Here is a 24,748-nt window from a genome sequence, read left to right on the forward strand (position 1 = left end):
TTATTCCAAATGGAAATTAAAAAAAGATCACTGAAAATGTAGCAGCTGTCTCTGCTGCCAGTAAATATATAAGCCTCTGGCATCTGTAAACCTATAACCCCAACCTTAGATAACTGTAAATCAAGTCCTGTGTCATCCTTTGGGGTCAGTAAACTCTAATGTCGGTATCTATTGCTGGTAAACATATGATGCCAATTTCTCTTCTTAGTAAAATGTATAATGCCAACTCTTGGAGAAATATAATGCCAGCCTATGCTGTTTATAGATGTAAAATGCTAGCTTCAAGTGCCTGGAGAATGTAATGTCTGCTTTTGTTGATTGTACGTTTAAAATGTAAACTTTAAAAAATATATATTAAATTGCCTTTAAAATGACGAGAGGTAAGTCCGAGCAAGTCCCATAACTGTTGTCTATTTGGACGGCTTTTTTCTCGTCTATGATTCAGTAATGTGATCGCTATGATTATAGCGTGATTGAGTGCTGAAATTTCCTTGCTTGCTTCTATGTTTGATTCCTATCACAAGGTGAAGATTTAGGTGTGCGGTACACCTTATATGGATACATATTCCTTAAAATGGTATGTAAATTGTCCTGTACTTGAGTAGTTAGCGCCTCCGCCTGGCAGCACTAGGGTCTTCCGTTTGAATCCCAACCACAACACTACCCGTGCAGAGTTTGCATGTTCTCCCTGTGCTTGCGTGCGTTTCCTCTGGGTACTCCGGTTCCTTCCACACGCCATGGACATACTGGTAGGTTAACTGTCCCCTGTCTAAATTGGCCGTAGTATGTGTATGTATGTATAAATGTGAGTTGAGGACCTTAGATTGTAAGACCCTTGAAGGCAGGGACTGATGTGAATTGTTAATGAATATATGTAAAGCACTGCGTAATTTGACAGCACTCTATACACTTTATTAAGTACCTCTGTTCAATTGCATGGTAACACATATTGCTAATCAGCCAATCACATGGCAGCAACTTAATGCATTTAGGCATCTGGACGTGGTGAAGATGACGTGCTGTAGTTCAGAACGAGCATCAGAATGGGAAAGAAAGAGGATTTAAGGGCCAGATTCACATAGAAGAGCGGCGGCGTAACGTATCCTAGATATGTTACACCGCCGCAATTTTTCATCGCAAGTGCCTGATTCACCAAGCACTTGCGATGAAAACCTACGCCGGCGGCCTCCGGCGCAAGGCGGGCCAATTTAAATGGGCGTGTGCCATTTAAATTAGGCGCGCTCCCGCACCGGACCTACCGCGCATGCTCCGTTTCCGAACTCCCGTCGTGCATTGTGCGCCGTGACGTAATTTTTTCCAACGGCAACGCGCGTAGTGTAATTCCGTATTCCCGGACAGCTTACACAAACGACGTTATTTTTTAAATTTCGACGCAGGAACGACGGCCATACTTTATACAGCAATACGATTGCTGTGTAAAGTTAAAGGAGTTCTCCAAGCTAAAACTTTTAACCCCCGCTGTGCCCGGGCTGTAAAACTATACAAAATAAACTTTCACTTACCTGCCTACGATCCCCCGTTGTTCCGATATCGCCGTCCCGTTCTCCGGTCCCGGTCTGTTCCACTTCCTGCGGGTCGGTGACTCACAGTGCGCTCAGCCTATCAGCGGCCGCAGCAATGTCCCGTCGCGGCCGCTGATAGGCTGAGCGCACTGTGAGTCACCGACCCGCAGGAAGTGGAACAGACCGGGACCGGAGAACGGGACGGCGATATCGGAACAACGGGGGATCGTAGGCAGGTAAGTGAAAGTTTATTTTGTATAGTTTTACAGCCCGGGCACAGCGGGGGTTAAAAGTTTTAGCTTGGAGAACTCCTTTAAGGCACCAAAAAACGACGAATTTTGTGACGGGAAACTAGACTAGCGGTGACGTATCGAACGCGAAAAACCGTCGGAAATCGCCGTAACTCCTAATTTGCATACCCGACGCTGGTTTACGACGCAAACTCCCCCCAGCGGCGGCCGCGGTATTGCATCTTAAGATCCGACAGTGTAAAACAATTACACCTGTCGGATCTTCTGGCTATCTATGCGTAACTGATTCTATGAATCAGTCGCATAGATAGAAACAGAGATACGACGGCGTATCAGCAGATACGCCGTCGTATCTCCACTGTGAATCTGGCCCTATGTGACTTTAAATGTGGCATGGTTGTAGATGCCAGATGGGCTGGTCTGACTATTTCAAAAACTGCTGATCTACTGAGTTTTTTACACACAACCTTCTCTAGGGTTAACAGAGAATGGTCAGAAAGAGAAAATATCCGGTGAGTGGCAGTTGTGTGGACAAAAATGCCTTGTTGATGTCAAAGAAGAATGGGTAAACTGCTTTGTGATGACACCCCATAAAACGTTAACCTTGGCAGAAGTATATAAGGCACTTGAAGAAGGGGGACCTTCGGTATAAAGAACAGACTCAATAAAACATCTTTGAAGAACCTAATGTACATTTCAATGACACATGTTGTTTAATGAAAAGGGACAAAGGAAACCTGGCTCATTGTCCGCTAACAAATAACTTTTATAATTCCATTTGATTTTGCAAACCATGATCTATGACTACCTTTTTGAATTGCAGTTTAACCAGTTACTCCTGTGTTCCATGTTGGTTATGATTGTGTGCCAAGCTTAACAGTGTTATAAGGGATTTTATATCCCAAGTTTTGATGATAAAAATAACTAGCATGACTATCGATAATAATATATCAAATACATTTCTTCTTAAGGGCCAAGGACTCGGTTAAACATTTTCAAGTCTACCAATGTGGAACAAGTCTTAAGTTTGGATTCAATGAATTCTCATCTATAAAAGAATTTATTCAACATTTTGCAAACCAACCTCTGATCGGAAGTGAATCAGGTACCTTTAAACTTAAATGTGTTTTGTTACAATTTACATTTTGTGGCTGCTTGTAGCTTCTTCTAAGGGCCAATGCACTATTTTCCTGAAATATCACAATCAGAAAAATGCTACATTATGGCAAGTATAGGCTACTTGCTTGTAGAATTCCCATCTCTATTTTTCTCTGGAAAGGTCCTTCTTTTTTAATTTTATTATCTGCTTAAAGTTTATTTTTTTGTTTGTTTATTTGATGTGTGAATGCATCCAAAATATGTATTTCCTATGATTGTTAGCTCCATCTAGTGACCATAATGCAGCATTTTTCTGATTGTGATATTTCATGAAAATAGTGCATTGGCCCTTAGATGGGGCTGACATTCATAGGAAATACTCATATTTAGACAATTTGTTATTTGTTATTGCTATGCAAACGCTGAGGCATTCACATAGCTATTTTTTTTATAATTAGCCCCCAAAGTGTATGTAAAACCAAAACGTTTTAGGCCCCTTTCACAATGGGGCGTTTTTCGAGCGTTATTTGAGTGAAGCCTCATCTGCAATCCCAACGTGCTGGTAAAGCACCGCTAAGACCCTAACTTTTTAGGGCATTTTGCAGTGCCTCAGTGTGAAAGGGTAAGGCGTTTTTACAGCACTTTCAATTCATTTCAATGGAGAGGGGCGTTTTTGGAGCGTTTTTTTCAGCGCCAAAAGCTTCTGCAAAGATGCTTCTTGCAGGACTTTTCTCAACGCCCCGCCAGTGCAAGGGTAAGGCGTTTTTACAGTGCTTTCAGAGAGGGGCGTTTTTGGAGCGTTTTTTTTCAGCGCCCTAAAGCTGCTCCAAAGATGCCGCTTTCAGGACTCAGTGTGAAAGGGTCCATTGAGATGCATGGAGAGCGTTTTATGAGCCATTTTTAATGCTAAAACGCTGTAAAAGCGCTTCAGTGTGAAAGGGGTCTTAGGACTCGTAGGATCACCAGAGGACAACGGTCTGAAGGACCGTTTTCATCAGTCCAAACCGACCGTGTGTGGGCCCCTATGAAAAATGAGAACTTGCTTTAAAATTTAACCGAAAGACGCCTAACCCATAGGTCAAAACCGATCGTTAGTATGCAAAAGCATCGGTTAAAAACCCGCGCATGCTCAGAATCAAGTCGACGCATGCTTGGAAGCACTGAACTTCGTTTTTTTTTCAGCACGTCGTTGTGTTTTATGTCACCGCGTTCTGACGCGATCGTTTTTTAACTGATGGTGTGTAGGCGCAACGGACCATCAGTCAGCTTCATCGGATAACCGATGACAACGGTCCTTCAGACCGTTCTCATCGGATGGACTGATCGTGTGTACGAGGCTTTAAGCTTTTATAGAGTAGACCCCTGTCAGTTTTTATAATTTTTTTTCTTTGCTGTCTGTGTCCCACCTGAAAGATTTTCCTTTGCTTCCTGTCCCAGAGACACAGAATGATGTAAAAGCTTCTCCCAAAGTGAGGAGCTATGCTCTCTTAGACAGACAGGTTCCCCCCATGGGATGATTACCTCTCGCTTCTTGTTCCTGTTGACAATTCACAAATTTGGGATTTCCTATTACTTTCTGTACCAGAGACAATGGCCTCCAGGGCCAATAGAGAGAAGTTTTGGCGTTGCATACACTTTTATTGTATTGGTATTTTTATTTTCTGGTATCTGTGTGATTAATTTGCGTTGTACATGAATATCAATTAGAAATAACTCCAATGCAAAACAAAGTTGAATGTAAATGATCTATTTTAAGCCATCTGAATCATTTGTAGGTGGTGTTGTCTGAAGAAATATCAGCCTAATCAGGTCAAACTACTAAAATAACACACCCACACTTTATAATAATTCCCAGAAACCTGTCTCACCACATATTGTCGTGTTCAACCCATCACTACAGGCATATGTAATCCATCTAATCATGGTACTCCTTTTATTACAAGACCCATCCTCATGTCAAGAACAGCTTAAGTTAAGTGTGTCAACTCTTACTACTTTGTGTAAGATTGTAATATACACAGCCTCTGTTTAATAAGAGTTAATCGATGCATTGCATTGTTTTATGTGAAGCTTAAAGTGGTTGTAAACTCACAAAAAAAAACTGCAAGACAAAGACATAATGAGCTAGTATGCATAGCATACTAGCTCATTATTAAATACCTTAGATGGAAGCCCCCGCAGCGGTCCCAGTAACACCGCTCCAGCCGGCAAAATCGGTCCCAGAGTTACTTCCGGGTATCGCAGACTCCAGCCCTGTGATTGGCCGGAGCCGCAATGACATCACTCCCGCAAATGCACGTGGGAGCCGCCGTTAACGGCACACGAACTGAATGTGCCATTGCTTATGTGCGTGTGTATGTGCCGATGACGTCGGCACAGGCAAATACAGGGGATATCTCCTTAACCGTGCAGGTTTAGGAGATATCCGAGGTAGGCACAGGTAAGCTTTATTATAGGCTTACATGTAGCAAAAAGTGGATTGTAAGGGTTTACAACCACTTTAAAGCACAAATGCACAATTGACCGTATATTAGAAAAGGCAGCATGGCCACCCATTAGGCCAAATCATTTTTACTTTTTTTTTTTTTATAAGTCATAAGTATACACAGAGCAAGGAAAGTACACCAATCAAATTTATCTTTCATATGGTAGTGTCTGAATAAATATCTTTTTTTTAAATCGTTTATTTATATACCACATGAGGCCGGTCCACATGGACCACAATACAAACATCACATCTACTGATGCTAACAGTCGCACATAACAGTAACAGCAGAACGTGGATATGCGTCTTAACAGTATTCATGCGGCACATTTTAACACTGTATATCACGGGCCCGTGGCTCAGCCTCTCACTTTTTCTCGTTTCCTAAGAGCGAAATGAATGAAGAAGAGAGAGAAGAGGTTGCTGGGCCTGCTCGTTGAGCAGTCCAGCAAGTAAAGAAAAGAGAGGGAGTAAGAGAGGTGGGTGGGAAAGGGGATGGGGTAGGGGGGGGTGGGCAAGAAGGGGGGGGGGGGCTCGCGATCATGGGCATCCGCCGCCGGCTGACAGCGTCTCCCGTCACGGATTCTCCAGAACATTCCGGAAAGCCTCGGAGACAGGCGCGGCTCGCTTAATCTGCCCGGGGAGTTGGTTGTCCACCTCTGAGGGCCTGGCCCTCATCTGAGTACTTGAACATTGTCCACATTTGCCACGTTTGGGAGTATTGCTCATTTCTATCCTGTTTGGACAAAACTAGATCTTCCAGCCAACTAATCTCGTCCACCTTTTTCAGCCACATGGCTAATGTCGGTGGGTGCGGGGATTTCCAGCATAGCGGGACGCAGGCTCTAGCCGCGTCCAGCAAATGCCGAACAATGGACTTTTTATAGATCCGCGCAGGTGTGTCTGTGGCATGGAGAAGGAAATATGCCGGGTCATCTGGTACTCTGCGGTCCGTGAATTTTTGGACAATCTGTCTGATCTCCTCCCAGTATGATCTGATGCGTGGGCAAGACCAGAAAATGTGCATCAGGGTGCCCCTTTCCGCCTGGCACCTCCAGCACCTGTCTGATGCGTCTGGAAACAGTTTATTCAGTATGTCTGGGGTTCTGTACCACCTCGTCAGTAGTTTGTAATTGGTCTCTTGGACCCTGGTACAAATCGAAGATTTGTGCGTGAACGTAAGGATGTGTTGTCTCTGACTGGTTGTGAATTTTTTCCCCCAGGTCTCGCTCCCATTTACTAAAGCTTGGTATCTGGTATCCCTCCAATGGCTCAACTAGCAACGTGTGTAGTAGAGAGAGCGCATGGGGTAGCGCTCCCGTCTCCACGCACAGCTCCTCCAGATATGTAGGGGGCTGGCTCACAGGCGGGGGGGTCATGGTTTTCAAAAAGTGGCTCAACTGGCATGTTCTCAGAAAGTCTAGTTTGTAGGTTCCCGAGGGGTCCATCAGCTGAGCTGACGTCTTCCATCTGCTCGATTCGCTGAAGTGTGAGGCCTGAAAGTGACCCGACTCGCGCAGGGCGACGAACCTAGCGTCTCCTAGTCCGGGTGTAAAGCTCGGGGTTGCCCAAGACTGGACGCATGGGTGATACCTCCGATGCAAGGTGACCTTGTGTCAGCAACCTGGCGCAGACCCTAATAGTGTTCCCTATAGTCGGGTGACATTGTACGTCCTTTTGTTGTATGTTATGGCACCATGGGGCTCGCTTCAGTAGGACTTCGCTCTGCGCCTGTTCCAGTCGTGGCCAGAGTTTAAGTAGGTCGTGACGGCACCAGTCTATAAGTCTATTTAATTGGGCTGCCTGGTAGTATGTTTTTATGTTTGGCATAGCTAGCCCTCCACTCAGTTTGGGTAGGGAAAGCACAGTTCTATGTACGCGGGGTCGCCTCCCTGCCCACAGAAACCGTCCGAATACCGTCTGCGTTTGTTTAAAGTACGATGTCGGAATATGAATGGGGAGTGCCTGTAGTAAGTATACGAATTTCGGGAGGATGGTCATCTTTAAGATGCTGTTCCTCCCGAACCACGAGTGCAGCCCCGAAGTCCATCCAGTCAGTAATTGCTGTACCGTCTTAAGCAGGGGGGGGAAGTTAAGTCTGTATATGTCAGAAAGTTTTGGTGGGATGCGCGTCCCCAAGTATGTCAGTGCCACGTCTGTCCATTTTAATTTAAAGTCCCGTTTGAGTCGCGTCAACTGCTGTTGGGGGACTCCCACCCCCATCGCCTCGGACTTTGTCAAATTGATTTTCAGGTTGGCTAATTTGCCGTATGAGTCAAATTCCTGCATCAGGCTCGGGAGGGACACCGCTGGATTGGTCAGGGAGAACAGCATATCGTCGGCATAGGCCGAGATTTTGTAATGACCCTCCCCCACCTTTATCCCGGTGATGTTCGGGTTTTGTCTCACGTGTTGTAGGAAGGGTTCCAGGGTCAATGCGAACAGGAGAGGTGACAGTGGGCAGCCCTGCCTGGTTCCGTTGGTAATCGGGAATGCATCAGACAGAGTGCTGTTCGCCTTCACCCTGGCCGTTGGGTTTGTGTATGCCGCTGTTATCCAGCTAAGCATCCTCCGTCCCACCCCTACGTGCCTCAGGGTCTGAAACATGAATTGCCAACTCACCCGATCGAACGCCTTTTCGGCGTCCGTTCCTACAAAAACACATGGCTCTTTTGTCTTATTGGCCACATGTAGCAGGTTCAGCACCTTGGTTGTATTATCCCTGGCCTCTCTGGTTGGGACAAAGCCCACTTGGTCCAGATGTATGAGGTCAGGGAGGTACCGCTGAAATCTGGTAGCGATTATTTTTGTAAACAATTTTACGTCGGTATTTAGCAGTGAGATGGGGCGATAGCTGCCACATTGGCCTGGGTCCTTCCCTTCTTTATGTATTACCGCTATCTGTGCCTGCAGGGTGTCTATATGGAACGCCCCCTCTGAGCCCACCTTATTGAATAGGCCCACTAACCGGTTTCCCAGTGTCGGGAGTAGGGATTTATAATACGCGGTGGTAAGGCCGTCCGGGCCGGGGGCTTTGCCCGGTTTGGCGGATTTCAAAGCTGCTTGGATCTCTGGAAGAGTGATTGGCTCCTCCAGAGTCTCTCTCATGTCTGTCGTTAGTGTCGGCATGCAGGAGGCCTCTAGGTATGTAGATGTCCGGTCTGGGTCAGTGTCCATAGGCGTGGAGGGAAGGTTGTACAGGTTTGAGTAAAAGGATTTAAATTCTTGTGAGATCTGTTGTGGTACCGAGATCTTCTTCCCCTCTCGTGTGACTATGTGCGGGATGTACGATGCCACGTTTTGCGCGCGGATCGTTTGGGCTAGCATCCTTCCGCATTTATTCCCTGATTCATATACATTTCGTCTACAAATCTGTATTGCTGCTTTGGCCTTGTAATGCAGCAAGTCAGTAATCTGCCGGCGGGTGGTGTCTAGGTCTGTTCCCACTTGGGGCGTCAGGGTCTGTTTGTGTTGGGTTTCCAGTAGCTGTAGTTTAACTAGCAGTGCGTCTAGCTGTTCAGTTCTCTGTTTCTTCAATCTAGTACCATGTTTAATAAGGAGGCCTCGCACGACCGCCTTGTGAGCCTCCCACACCACCCCCCCGTTGCTGTCTGGGGTGTCGTTGGTTTCAAAATAATGCCCCACTTCCCTGATCACTTCAGTCATGGTGTCTGAGTCCTGTAGTAGGCTCTCATTGAGTCGCCAAGACCTTCTCTGTGTTGATTGGGAACCTGCCAAGGCATACACCAGCTTGATTGGGGCATGGTCTGACCAGGTGATTGGTCCGATCTCTACCTCCTTAATCGCGTCTAGCTGTCTATGGGGTATGAAAAGGTAGTCGATTCGTGAATAGGATCCGTGAGGTCTGGAGTAGAAGGTATAATCCCTCTCTCCAGGATGAAAAAGACGCCAAGCGTCCACTAGTTGGGCCGAGTGTAGCGCTGCGTGTATTCGTTTCCGAGATTCTCTGGAGCCAGAGGAGGCGCCCGTCGATGTGTCCTCTGTTGGGATCAAGGGAATGTTAAGGTCTCCCCCTACAATCAACTGGCCCTCCGCAAAACGTAGCAGTTTGTTTAAATGTCTGGTTATGAAGGAGTCCTGATGGTCATTTGGGGCATACAGGTTCGCAAGGGTTACTGGCGTTTGACCAACCTTGCCCTTCAGAAACACATAGCGACCTTCAATGTCCAGAACTGTTTCCCCATGGTGCCATGGGACCCTGGCTGATATTAGTATAGAAACCCCTCGTGATTTTGCTTTCGCATAGGTGGAATGGTAGACCGTGGGGTACTGTCTATTTTTTAATAGGGGTAGATTTCCTTCCCTAAAGTGTGTTTCTTGTATCATAACCACGTCTGCCCCCAGGCGTCGCATATCGTGTAGGAGCATTCTCCTCTTTTCCGGGATGTTTAAGCCCTTAGCGTTTAACGAGACCACCGTCAGGTTGTCCATGACCGCGAGTCAGTGTGGGGTAGGCCCCCAAATGTGTGGGGAGGGGGGGGTCAGTTCACGCGTCCGCGCGGGATCGGGATAGGTAGGGGGACAGGGGTGTTAGGGGTGAGTGAGGAGGGAGAGAGGTTAAGGTTAGGAGGCCTACACAAGAGCGTGTGGCCGGAGAAGCTAAGATAGTTTAGCTCAAACAGCTAAAAGCACTCACCAGTGCAGTACTGGGAATTGAGCGCAGGCCTAGGTGGGTAGGTGGGTAGACAGGACCAGTAAAGCGAGCTCCCTGGTCCTCTCCCCCCCCCCGTCCCCGGCTGCTGATGCTGTTGGGACTCGAGCTTGCAATGCAATCAAATATAACACATTTGTTCAGGTAATCATATCAACTATGGTATGTCATCCTCCATAAGGTAAAACAACAAATTACGTGGGCATAAGGCCGCTAAACATATAACAACTCAGTTCTTATGTAACATTCCAGCCTGTCCCCCAACATGGGGTGCTAGTAAGCTCCCCCCTGTCGGAGGAGGAGCCGGGACAAAACGCCATAGGGTCTCCAACATACTTGGTGGGTGATAACATTAAGACAGGTAGCCGCGTCATCCATCCCCCATCCCTCCCGTCTCCCTGCTCCATCGACCCCCATATTTGCACACCCTCCTGTATATCAGTTGCCACATAAGTATCCCTCCATCCGTGCCCTTCAACTTCAGCGCACAACCCCTGCATAGGGTGCCCTCACCCTCCCCCCTCCCCCCAGCTCAGAGTCCAGGACCCAGTCTCTGGAGCCTCAGAGTGCGGTGGATCTTGTGGTCTCGTAAAAAAGCCGCCTGTTCCTCCCCCGCAGTCACGGGGGTGACCCAGAGCTACCGTAATCCGGTGGGGTTGGGGGGGGGGGCACCCCCACGGCATTATGCAAAATGACACCCGTTTCTCCTTATACGGCAGTAGTGTGCCACGGTATCTCAAGGGGCGATGTTTAAGGGGGATATCATCCCCACCACGTACGGGCTCCTTCCGTTGCCCTCCTACAGTGTGGAATCTGCTCACCACTGCAGGCTATGCTTTTGTCAGGTGGACCGTGGTTCGGTGGGATCTGGGCTCACTGAGGATCTCAAAAAGGGTAGTTGCCAACCTCCACCCCCCTCCCTCCATCTCGCATCGGATGCAGGCTCCCGATGGGGGGTAAGTCTGGTGTGTGCCGTGCCTGGGGATGGTCTCTGACACCCGCCATCAGATCTACACAATGGTGTCATGTATTCCCGAGAAAAAGGGGGGGGCTCTCCAGTCAGATGGCACAATGGGCAGCACTGCCAACATGAACATAGGGGGGGGGGTTCAGGTGTCTCCTGGGGGAGTCAGGGGTAGTGTGTCTAGCGAACAGGGGTATATGGGCGGTAAGCGAATGGCGGGTTGCGGCTCAAGGCCTACTCACGTCACCCCTGCCGAGCTTCTCCCGATGGTGCCCGTTGTCGTCGGCCGCCCTGTCTTCTCTGGCGAGGTTGTGCTGCCACTCTGTAGCTGGAGGGTCCGGATCTTCCTGGCGCACGTGGCAGGATCTGCAGCCAATCCGGTATCGGCACTGGTCCCGCTCCCAGGAACCGGAATAAGCCAGGCAAGTCCGCAGGGGATTGTAGCGTGTAGGCCGAGCCATCCTTCCGGAATGTCACCGCGAGCGGGTATCCCCATCTGTAGGTAAATCCCAGTTGCTTGGCGAGTTCCAACACCGGCTTCAGCATTGCTCTGCGGCGAAGTGTTGCCCTGGAGAGGTCTGGCAGGATCGTAACCGGAGCCCCGTCTACTGACACCGCTCCGTGTTCCCATGCTCCTCGGACAATGCGATCCTTCTGGGCATACCTCAGGAGCCTGCAAATGACGTCTCGGGGCCTATCTTGGTCTTCCGTCCTGGGGCCCATGGCACGATGCGCCCTGTCGATCTCCACGGTTGCCAGCGGTTCCTCCAGTACTTCACGGAACAGCTCCTGCAGTCTTCCGTCTAGGTCTTCTGCACCGACCGTCTCGGGGATTCCCCGGAGCCGTAGATTGTTGCGACGGCTCCGGTCCTCCACATCTTCCAGGTGGAGCTGCAGGGCTATCGCCGCATCTCTATGATGGTCTCTCGCCCGCTCCAGGCCCGAGACCCTCTGCTCAAGGGTCGAGAGTGATGCTTCGCCCGATGTCACCCTTTCCGTCAGGGAGGACACCTCCGCTCTGACCTCCTGAAAGTCTCGCCGGTGAGTCTCCTCCAGCTTCAGGATCAGGGCCTCTATGTCAGACCGCGTGGGTAGGGCCTGCAGCAGGGCTCTGATCTCCCGCTCCGCCGAGGAGCCTCCCGGGGAAGAGGATGGGGAATCCATAGGTAAGTCCGGGGGGTTTGTTACTACCTTCGGACCGGATGGAGGATCTGGATCAGTAGGGTATAGGGCCCACTCGTCGTTCTCCTGTGCGGTGGCCAGTGCAGCTCGAGCCGTGCCTCGTGGCGTCGTCGCTCTGGCTCCAGGTGTGGTTTGCTGCTGCGGCTTGAAATACCGGTGTAAATCTCTCGCCGGTGTATTGGATCTGGTCACCCGGTTGCTGGCTTTAATGCTGCGTTTTTTGGTTGATTGCATGCCGACTTTTCTGCTTTTTAGCCGGTATAGGGGAGGACAAGGCCGGGAGCTCAAGAGAAAAGCAGCTTCACTCAGCCATGTCCAGGCCACGCCCCCCCTGAATAAATATCTTAGCTGATCCTGTAATTTTAATAATCTCGGTGTCTAAAAGGCCTAATTGCACAGTATGTGTGTGTATTTGTGTGTGTATATGTGTTTTTTTATATATATATAAGGCGATGAGACAATTCAATTGATAGGGGAAGAATTCTACTTAATGATTGATAGGCATATGCCATCCACCAGAGTCCACACCACGTGAAACACACTCCCCTAGAGGTTTACACTCACCAAAGGGATGTAATTCAAAAGCCTTGAACACATCAGGTGTCTCCTGTTTGGTCCGGTTGTCTCAAACAGCTCATCGCCCAGGGTGGTTTATTTATGTAAAAAAAGGCGCCACATAGCGTGATACTGATTTAAGACGACCATCCCCCTAAACACGCTTGCACAACTTAAATTGTAACAGGCATTTGGTTGAATAATCAAACTGTGTGTTATCACCAATCGGTATGGAAAGCCGCCTGCCATCCACCGCATCCACTGTGAAAGTATCTATCTGGCTGTTCCTTCCTGGTAGTGACATGCACACCTCACTTCCGGTCACTGTAAGGTCATGCACTGATGCGTTTCGTCATCACGACTTCAACAAAGAGCATGACCAAACGGCACAGCGTCCCGGCATTTAAGGGATAACCCAGCATTATTCTAATCCCCAGTGATCACTGCCTTGCATTGCATCACTGCTCGTTGGTGGAACCACAATCACAGGGGGACTCGTTCAATACATACAGCCTGCCTGTTCATCTTACATTTCATTTGAAGCAAACTGACATACTAGCAAACCCAGATACTACCTAGTTATGCTCAATCATGGATATCTCCCAGCAATACTAGAGTTTGCCCTGTATGGTTATATAATCCAAACAAATAATGCATTTACATTTTTACCTAATTAAAATGAATAGAATTAATAAAATTGTTTACATAAATTATTGTAAACTCCAATAAGAGAAATATTATAGCTTAATACTAAATATATAAGCAAGTGAAACATATGTAATATAAATGCAGTATGAATACAATGACAAACTAGAATATATCAATTCAAGTCTAAAATGTAAATATATATATATATATATATATATATATATATATATATATATATATATATATATATATATATATATATATATATATATATATATATATATATATATATATATATATATATATATATATATATATATATATATATATATATATATATATATATATATATATATATAAAAAGAGAGGATCAAGGGGTTGTTGATTATACTAACCCCAACATTGGTAAATTATAAATTTTAATATAATATCAATAAAAAAAACAGAAATTCATAAATAAAACCTATATATCACTGATAAAACAGTTCATATCAACTTCCACATCAAATTTTTTGGGCACGAGGGTATCGGTGAGAAAGACCCATTTTGTTTCACGTTTGAATCCCGTAATTCTTGGTATCCTCTTTGTGCACCCAATGTACATAAGCCCACATGGACATTCTAAAGTGTAAACTACATGGGTAGTATGACATGTAATGAATTTGCAAATTGTAAGGAATTTGCAATTGTAAGGAGAAGGAGAAGGAAGGAGAAGTGAAACTCTCCAGTTCTCTCATTGGCCTGGTGACCTCTCTACATGCATTACATTTCCTACATGCAAGGAAGCCACTGCGATCCCAAAAGAATGAAAGTCTGGTGGGTGAGTCCAGAATTTTCTTCACCACCCTATCACCAAAACTGGGGGCCTTCCTATATATAAATTTAGGGGCAGCTGAAATTATTGATTTTAACTTTATATTACATCTGCAAATTAGTAATGACAATACAATCCTTAGAAGCAAAAATTTGCCAGCAATCTAATATGCAGCCATTTTTGTAGCTTTGAATAGAACATGGAATGGTCAGAACTTCTGTCAGATTTAAAATGCTATATCTGTCTGTGACAGACCTAGCCAGGACAGAGGCTTCCGATTATGGGCCAGGGCCTCAAAATAGGAATGCGGATGGGTTATCCCGGCAGACGGACTTGGAACCTTAAGGCCTCGTACACACGACTGAACATGTCCGCTGAAACTGGTCCGGCGGACCAGTTTCCGCGGACATGTTCGGTCGTCTGTACGGCCGACCGGACAATTTTCCGGCGGATCGGACAGGTTTCCAGCGAACAAATGTTTCTTAGCATGCTAACAAAACATGTCCGCTATAAGCCTGTCCGTCGGACATGTTCGGTCGTCTGTACGACTCACCGGACATGTCGGCTCGAAAGCCCTCGCATGCGTCAAAGTGATTCGACGCATGCGTGGAAGCATTGACCTTCCAGGGTCGCGCACGTCGCTGCGGCGACGGTGCGGCCACGTCACCGCGTTCGCTGTCCGCGGGAAATTTGGTCTGATGGTGTGTACAGCCATCAGACCAAAATCCGCCAACGGACATGTCCGATGAAAACGGTCCGCGGAACGTTTTCATCGGACATGTCCCGTCGTGTGTACGAGGCCTAAGACTACTTTTCCAACATCCTCGAGTTGACCTGTTCGGGGTCCCACTGTGGCTGTTGGACGGGGGAGTATTGTCATGAACCTTGAAATACTGAAGTATTTCCCCCTTGAGTCTATTACACAGTGGTGGGTCTTCTGCCCTGTCTTAAGGCTACCCCCCCCCTCCCCCTTCAGACGGCTCCAATGGTCTTGAAGAAAAGCATTGTTCTGTGTTTGACTGTTTATGTACTTTAATTACCCCCTGAGGCTTCTGTGTCATTACACATATCGGTCCTCCTATTCAAGCTATCGGACCAATCCCTGCTGACCCTGTTTCAAGTCCTCATTTGCATGGCCAAGAGGACCTAATTGAGAACTACAATGTACTTTACAATTGACCAATAGGAAAGTGGTTGTTGGGGGCAGGGTGTTCAAACTGCTATGTATAAAAGTGTGTGTGTGCATCCAATAAAAGAGATTCCTGTTTGAACTTACTTACAGCCTGCCTGGTGTTTGTTCTGAGATATCACAAATGGATTCGAACGGCACATAGCTGTAGTTCGAATCCCGGAGCATCGGATGGCAGAACCATCAGACGTTGCGATCTGCAATCTGATCCAATAGTAGCAGAGGAGTGTCGGGACTCGGGAGAGTGGGAAATAACCCCTCACCTCACCTGGATAGAAGGTGAGGTAAAATATCTCAAATGGGTTTGCAAACATCACCTGGCAAAAGCACTGACCTTTCCCCACTTGGCAATTACAGTTGTCAATGTCCCTGTTGGAGATATTTATCCCCAATTCCTGTTCTCTAGTGTCCCTGTTGGAGAGATTCATCTCCACTTCTTTTTTGTCATTGTCCCTGTTAAAAAGATGTATCCTCCCTTCCTGTTCTACGGTGTCCCTGGTGGAGAGATGTATCCCTACTTTTTGTTCTCCTGGGTCCCTATTGGAGAGATTTATTCCCACTTCCTGTTCTCCAGTGTCCCTGTTAGAAAATTAATATCCTTCCTTCCTGGTCTCCATGGCCCCTGTTGGAAAGATTTATCCCCATTTCCTGTTCTTCATTGTCCCTGTTGGAAAGATGTATTCTCCCTTTCTGTTCTACATGGTCCCTGTTGAAAAGATTGATCCCCATTTCATGTTCTCCAATGGCTCTCGTGGAGAGATTATTTCCCACTTGCTGATCTCCGGCATCCCTGTTGGAGAGATTTAGTCCCACTTCCTGTTCTCCAGTGTCCTTTTATTGGAGAGAACTATTCCCACTTACTGTAATGTCTGACTAATGTCAGGATAGACAAGAAATTGGGATAAATCTTACAAATGGCGACACAGAAAGCAATAAAATACGCGGTTATTCCTTCCCTATGCTGTCCCAACCATAAATGTGCCACCCTATTTATAGAATGACTAATGCCCTGTACACACGATAGGTTAGTCTGATGAAAACGGTCTGATGGATTTTTCCATCAGTTATCCGATGAAGCTGACTGATGATCAGTCGTGCCTACACATCATCAGTTAAAAAAACGATCGTGTCAGAACACAGTGACGTAAAACACAACGACGTGCTGAAAAAAATGAAGTTCAATGCTTCCAAGCATGCGTCGACTTGATTCTGAGCATGCATGGATTTTTAACCGATGGACGTACCTACAGACGATCTTTTTTTTCTATACGTTTTTTATCCATCAGATAATTTTAAAACAAGTTTCCATTTTTTTTACCTATGGATAAATAACTGATGGGGCCCACACACGATCGGTTTGGTCTGAAAACGGTCCATCAAACTAACCTATAGTGTGTACGCAGCATAATCCTCCAGTAGAGTTATACCATCAAGAGACAAAATGTGACTATGCTCATTAAAGAAGTATTGGATGATGATGAAAAGGGGAAAGCATACATTACTGGGATGAATGAATGAATGAAAAACTTATAGCGCGGCACATGCGAACTAAATCGCCTCTGGGCGCTCGTTGTTCCTGTCTCTCTTGATATCAAAAGAGATGAGTTTTGATCTTTCTTCTGAAGGTCAGGTGGTTTTCCTCCAACCGAATGCTGGTTGGTAAAGCATTCCATAGTCTGGGACCTTGGAGCGCAAATCTTCTTTCTCCTTTGGACTTGAATTTGGCTTTGGGTATCTGAAGCAGATTTTGGTTGGTGGATCGCAGAATGTGATTGGCGTTGTGAGCTTTTATCTTTTCGCATAGATATTGCGGAGCCTTCCCATGGATGCACTTATGTGTCAGACAGAGTGCTTTAAAAGCAATTCTGTCCTTTACTGGCAACCAGTGAAGGGATCTCAACGAGGGTGAGATAGATTCCCACGTTTTTTTTCCCAGTCACAAGTCTGGCGGCTGTATTTTGTACGACTTGCAGGCGAGCGATTTGGTACTTTGGGAGTCCGAGGTAAAGGGCATTAGCATAGTCCAGTCTGGAGTTCACAATTGTTCCCACCACGACTGCTACGTCTTCTTTAGGAATAAATGGAATAAGTCTGCGTAGTAGGCGCAGTAGATGGTGGGATCCGCTGACTACTGACCCTATTTGTGCATCCATTTTTCATGTAGGTGTCGAAGATGACCTCGAGGATGGCTGAACCTTACTGTTTGATGGGCCCTAAGTGAGGGGTTATACCCAAATATTGGTTGGAGACTAGAAAAAACATCCCGTTCCCCTCATGTGTACGTTGCAGATTACTGTATAGTGTAGGTCATTATGGGCAAGTTAAAGTAAAAAATTGGCCAGCACACCCAAAGGTAAAGACCTCAAAGTTTTACTAAGGTCTTTAGTTTTTGGTGTTCTGTGCATTTTTGTACTTTGGTGGGCCCGTGCACAACCCTCCCCTGAAGACATTTAAAGGTGTGGTGCAGGATTTTTCTTTTCAAGTTTTTGTTGCTGTCTGTGTCACCATTGAGAAGATGTTCCTTCTCTTCCTTTTCCAGTGACCACAGGGTAAAGCTCTCCAGCAGGGACACAAACTATAATAAAAACTCACTTTTAGTAGCACAAGAACTGGTCTGTAGTGATATTTCTTCTTTTTTTTCCCCCCATTTCTGTGTCGCATGTTTTTACTTTCCACATTCCAAAGCTGAAATCACCCGTTAAAGTTAAATACCATGCAAACCACTAAATACACACATACAATACATATAAGGAAGCTGATTTACCTGCCAAAGAATTTGTATTTCTGTTTGAGTCAGGGCAGGACATATTTCAATACAACTGTTTAGTAACACAAAATCTTGTTCTCTGCTGTGGCCCTGAGATTGGATAGTGAAAGGCGAAGCAGCTCACCTCTGTCAAGCCAAGTTCACATTAGCCCATTCTCTGAAAAGTGATGCATGGTGGATTGCTTTCTAGAGTGTGGCTAAGGAGATGCCATCAGGCATTCAGGAGGCCATCCTGAAGAAATCATGTGATGGTGACGCAACACATAGGGTGGAGTAAACCATCACTTTGCAAAGGAAGCAAAGCAGACACAGGGAAGAGCGATGTTGCCAATTGTTTGTTGTCTTAGGGGACATCACTGAAGTTTTACTCTGTTGTGCATAGGATAGGGTGCACATAAAATTAGAGTTTATTTTATGCTTTTTATAAAGATGATTATTTTAAGCACAATGATGGTATTATGTTTGTTTTGAGCCATTGTATATCTGGGTGGAAGTGTAAGGTAGTGGAGATGAGAGCGATTACCCCTGAAAAAAAGATAAAAATATGCAAGTTAATCCTATAAGGTTTATAAAGTCCAGAGGTGATTGGAGCCAGCTGATACTCTTCTATAATTTTGATATTATAGACATATTTCCCAACTTTTTGAGATGGAAATAAGGGATGCCTATTAGCAAAAGTATGTAGGCGCTGGACACACCCTTGCCACATCTCCTTTAAGGCCCCTTTCACACTTGTGCAACCTGAAAGTTGTGCGACTTTGCAGTGATTTTTGCCACAACTAGAAGCAATGTCTGTGCAATCTAGAGGACTATCTTGAGGACTATGGAACTCAAGCCACATCAAAGACGGACCAAAGTAGTGCAGGGACTACTTTGAAGTCGCTCATTGGAAGTCACAGGGTGTGACTTGTCCTCTCCCAGGACAAGTTGTGCATGTGTGAAAGGGGCCTAAAATAGAATTGCACAAAAATAAATTTATAGTTAAACCCATAGGTGCTTTTTTACTACTACTATTCCTTTATTTTGGCATTTGGAACTTTACAAATGCAGCAACTTAGAAATTGGATGAATGGTTTAGCACTGGGAAACACTTATGGTTGTCTTCTTCCGGGTTTGGGGTGCACTGTGTAGGAGTTTGGCAGCAGGATTTAGCCAGATTCAGACAAAATCAGCTGATCGCCTGCATTCAATCACACAGAGTTCTGTGTTTACAAAAACACAGAATTCTGTGTACAGGGAACAGCAATCTGTCTGTTTCCTCTTCCTGAAAAGCAGGGAGAAAAAACAGGGAGATCAGAAAGTAGAAGCGGCACAAATTGCACGCATTACACATTGTTAGGCACACAATTAACCCTTTGATCACCCCTAGATGTTAACCTCTTCCTAGTCAGTGCCATTAGTACAGTCTCAGTGTACAGTATTATCCCTGATCACTGTATTGGTGTCACTAGTGATGTCAGTGTCGGTTAGTGACCCTCCCAGATGGTGTCGGTTAGCGCTAGATTTCCTGCCACCCTATCAGTCACACTATAAGTTGTTGATCACCGCCATTACAGTATAGTATTTATAACTGCGTAAATTCCAGTGTGTATATATACACCATAGATTGTAGACGCTATGGGCCAGATTCACAGAAGAGATACGACGGCGTATCACCTGATACGCCGTCGTATCTCTGTGATCCGCCCGTCCTAACTATGCGGCTGATTCATAGAATCAGTTACGCATAGATAGCCCTAAGATCCGACAGGTGTAATTGACTTACACCGTCGGATCTTAGGATGCAATTCTAGGCCGGCCGCTAGGTGGTGATTCCATTGCGGTCGGCGTAGAATATGAAAATGACTAGTTACGGCGATCCACGAAGATCCGCGCGTTCGTCGCAATCTCATACGTCGTCGCTAGTCGTTTTTTCCCGTCGCAAAGTTACACCTGCTTTAACATGGCTTATCTTTAGAACAGCCATGTTAAAGTATGGCCGTCGTTCCCGCGTCGAATTTCGATTTTTTTTTTTTTTGCGTAAGACGTCCGGGAATACGAAACGCCGTAACGCATGTCGCCGTTCAAAAAAAAACGTTGGGGCGCCATAATTTCGCGCAAAGCGCGTCGGGAAATTTTAACACGGAGCATGCGCAGAACGTTCGTCGCCTAATTTAAATGGTGCCCGTCCCATTTGAATTAGGCGGGCTTGCGCCGAACGGATTTACGTTACACTACCGCAAGTTTATAGGTAAGAGCTTTGTGAATCAGGCACTTACGCTGTAAACCTGCGGCGGTGTAACGTAAATCAGATACGTTACGCCGCAGGGGGAGCAACGTAATTGTACCTGAATCTGGCCCTATAACTTTCTCACAAACCAATTAATATATACACTTATTGATTTTCTTTTTTTTGTTTGTTTTAACAAAACATGTAGAAGAATACAATTTGACATAAATGTGTGAATACATTTTCATTTTATTGGATATCTTTTAGAACAGAAAGTAGAAAATAAGGTTTTGTTTTTTTCTCTAGTTTATATAACAAAAAAAATTAAAACCTAATGGTGATCAAATACCACCAAATAAAAAGCTTTATTTGTGTAAAAAAAAAAATTATATAAATTTCATATAAGTACAGAATTGCATGACCACGCAAATGCCAGTTAAAGTAGCGCAGAGCAAAATAGAAAAAAAATGCCCTTTTTGGAGGTCAAGAGGTGAAGGGAAAAGTCTTTTTCAATCTATTTATTAGTTATTTGGATTGTAATATTTTTTTTTTGGCATTGTGTATACAATTTCTAATTTCTATAATTTTTACATCACTTATTTGGAGATATTAATGTAGCGAATGGTTTCCATGTGATCATTATGTTATGCACATCTATGTAGCACGTTTATAGAAAGCAGTGGGTAAAGGGGGTATTTTCCACTTTAAATGTATTTTTTTTTTTCAGTTCATTTGAGGTTTGTAGAGCGTTCCCTACAGAAACATCACTTTAAAAAGAATCAACAGCCATGAGTAGTTTAACTTTCAATCCCCATTGAGTCGATGTGAGTTTGATTCTGCCAGCAGGGATAGTGTGTTTGCGGGATGTGGACACCTGTCTACAGGGAACTGGACGGCTACCATAAACTCATTGCACATAGGTCACCAAACAGCTGTCAGCCGATACTAATTCTGTCCTGTACTTGACCTGGGTCAAATGTGAAGTTGATTCCTGGAGGTAATTGTTGATTTCTCATACTGCCTGTAATTTAACCATTGAAGGAAAACATGGCCTGTACATGACAGACCGGTGTCCAGTGCAAGGTTCTGTCTAATTCATAATAAGAACTAGTAGATTTATATGGTTTTCATTTAAACAAATAGGCAAATGCTACCCTTTTCCCAAAAAAATAAAACATTGTAACCTGAAATTTTTGCATCAGTCTACACTAATACCAACATTTTATTATACCATTACGCACTCTACAGTTTTAATAAGCACTCATTGTTTTTTTTAAATCACTATTAGTCTTGCATAATTCATATCAAGCAATTCTTATTCTTCTCATTAGTGCTGCCTTTATGATATATTTATATTAAACAATACCTTTAGATTTTTCCTTGTTGTGAATTCCCATCTTACTTGTGGGCAAGAGAAGCCCACAGGCATATTCTTCCGGGATACGGCTCTGCTGTATTCCCAGCATGCACCGCCTGTTCTCGCGCATGCGTAGTAATAGCACGTAGCGGCGCTGGAAACTATACAGGTTGCCATCACAATGGGCGGCGGAAGTGCCCGCCCCGTTGTTATGGCAACCTAGCCCTCGGGTTTTCCCACTGACTCCTGGGAAATGATGACACACATCTCTCCAGGAGCCGAGGGAAGTGACTTTAAGTGCCGGCGGTGAGGAAGGGGAAGATTAGAAGGCACCACATAGCAACAGGGATTAAAATGTAAGTAAAAAAATATATATATTTTGTCCAAATGTCATTTGTTGTTTGCTGCACAGTTCTGTAAACTTATTTTTTTGGGTGAAACTCCGCTTTAGAGCCGGTTCACACTCCCGCGGCATGACTTTCGGGGGCAACTCTGCAAGTCGTCCTGAGGACGACTTCAGAGGCGACCAGTAAAACAACTTCTGTATAGAAGTCAATGCAGGTCGCCCCGAGCCGCCCCCCTAAGTCGTGCAGGAACCTTTTTCTAAGTCGGAGCGACTTGCGTCGCTCCTATTCAGTGCCGATCCTGACCTCCCTTGGGCCCTAAGCAAAATTCTGCTAAGGTGGCCCTCTACCTGACCCGTGAGGGCAGACCCTAGTGCAGAAGCGCGCACACGAGTGATGTCACCGCGGTATGACATACAAACACTAAAATCAGCGCTCATTAGACTCAGAAACACATATAGACTTGATAGAAAAAGTGAAAAAGAAGGTCCATTTATTAATAACAATTCAATCCAAACGTGGATAAAAATAAATATAAAAAGGTTTGTCCTTTTAATGATGATCACAAAACTTGCAGTTCACAAAACTGACATCCACAATCCATAACGCAAAGATGGACAAACCTTTTTATATTTATTTTTATCCACGTTTGGATTGAATTGTTATATATGGACCTTCTTTTTCACTTTTTCCATTAAGTCTATATGTGTTTGAGCCTCATGAGCGCTGGTTTTAGTGTTTGTTTTGCATATAATTGGTACTTCTGGGTACGATTTCATCCTGCTGCTCTGGACTCTCATACATATTTTCCTTTAATGCAACCTCCTGAATTATTATAATCTGTATCAACATTATTATCATTATCCACTTATTTTTAACGCTAGTGTTTCTTGCTGCTGTTTTTGTTGCGCTATGACATGAGGGGGAGGCGGGGCCCTACGCAGCTTGTGTAGTCTGCGTATAGGGCGGATCGACCCTGGTTGGACACCCATTACGTTCTGTCTTAACGCAACACATGGCAACGCGTGCAAAAACACCAGAGCGCCAAAGTGTGAATAAGCCCCCTAATGCAGCGCTTAGCTCCTTTTCTGGTCACTAGTCTGTACATGAATACACAGAACACATTTATTAGCACACTTGACATCTGATAGGTCCCCTTCTCTGGTACTAACTATGGGACAGTCCGTGATGAGCTCTGTGCTCCGCTCTGTGCCGCACACTCCCCCAGCAGTCAGGAGCGGAGAGGAATCCCGGTGTTTGTCAGAACCAAACACAGGCAACCGCCTGCCCTCAGCAACGCCCCTGACAAGACATGTGTGGCGGGGATACTGAGCTGTGAGGGGCGACACGACACTTCTCTCACACCTTCCTGAGGGCTGTTGCAGGGTGATGTCAGAGAGCAGGAGGTCCGGAAGGCGCCACTTGCGGCAGGTCGGTGGACCAAGATGGTCACCGACCTCCAGAACTAGGCCGAAGCCGCTGTCTTTCCTAACCACGGCAGCCGCAAGCGGGATTGCGGCCTCGCGGAGGCCGCCGCACGATCGGAGGATGGCGATTTTGCGGCTGTAGGTGTGTAGGGTTCTCAGGGGGTCCCACTGGGCTGGTGCAGGATGATGCTGGAGATCAGGATGGTTCTGTAAAGGAGCACTGGACGGAGTTTAGAGCTTGTGTGTCCTACTCCATGCTATGTCAGGCCACGCCCCCTCTCTCACACCTTCCTAGGTGATACTGCAGACCCTATTACAGAAGCGCGCACACTTCTGTACACACGAGTGACACTAATTGACAACCTATGACGCGGGGGAGGCGGTCCTATTAGAACGGTTCCATTGCATTGAATGGGAATGGGACGAGTCGCCCCAGTGTGAACCGGCTCTTGAGCTGATTATACATTTTATAATTTTCTTGTTCAATTTCCTTTAGATTTCAATTTTAACTGTATACTGCAAGGGTCTGCCTGATTGCATACAAATTGAAAGTGTTTAGGATTGACCTCGTATTATATGGTTTTGGTAAATGCTAAAAGAAAATTGTATAATATATATCGCCAGCCTTAAGCTTTGTATACACGATCAGATTTTCGAACGTCCGTTCATCCGTTTTTTGTGGCATGCTACTCTCATGTCTAAAGTGAAGAGGTTACTCGCCCATATGAAAATTCTCGTACGTCGGAACACAAATTCAGAAGTGATGTAATCTGTTGAATAGTTTTGTATGTATTCTTTTTGTTTCTGAGCATGCGTAGTCTTGCTTTTACGATTTTTATCGGACTAAAACCGTACTGATTAAACGAAAATCGGACATTGAGTTCACGTGCGCCAACATTTTTATAATCGGCGCATCCAGCTTTTGTGTGACGAAAAATCTGACTCGGGTGACGAAAGCACCAATCCGAAAATCTGCAAATCGTTTGACAAATTTTTTCTTCTAAATTTCGTATATTGCGTGTACGGGCCATTTGTGCAGTATGAGTGCTCCGAACTGCCTCCAAGCATACCATGCCTGAGACCATTTGGAACAGGTTGTCCCGGGCATGGTTCACTTGCAATCTGGTATAGTTTGCTGCAGTTTGAGTGCAAACCGTGCCTGAGTACAGTTCTATCCATAGAGAACAAGGGAAAAATCGGACACTCCAGGATCTCACCTTTGTTAGCATATTTTATCTAAAATTAAAAGATTGATCAAACTCA

At 45.5% G+C, this 24,748-nt stretch overlaps 1 protein-coding gene across 2 annotated transcripts in view; it reads left to right on the plus strand.

The window, feature by feature from the left end:
- The window catches only part of DAPP1 (dual adaptor of phosphotyrosine and 3-phosphoinositides 1), a 149,488-nt gene that overhangs the window by 71,732 nt on the left and 53,008 nt on the right, over positions 1–24,748 (plus strand). For both annotated transcript variants that reach the window (XM_040328508.1, XM_040328501.1), the window contains exon 3: positions 2,746–2,879. In XM_040328508.1, the coding sequence (XP_040184442.1) occupies positions 2,746–2,879 (134 nt within the window). The remainder of the gene's footprint in view (positions 1–2,745; positions 2,880–24,748) is intronic.

The sequence above is a fragment of the Rana temporaria genome, chromosome 1 (assembly GCF_905171775.1).
Source record: "Rana temporaria chromosome 1, aRanTem1.1, whole genome shotgun sequence".
Classification (NCBI taxonomy): domain Eukaryota; kingdom Metazoa; phylum Chordata; class Amphibia; order Anura; family Ranidae; genus Rana; species Rana temporaria.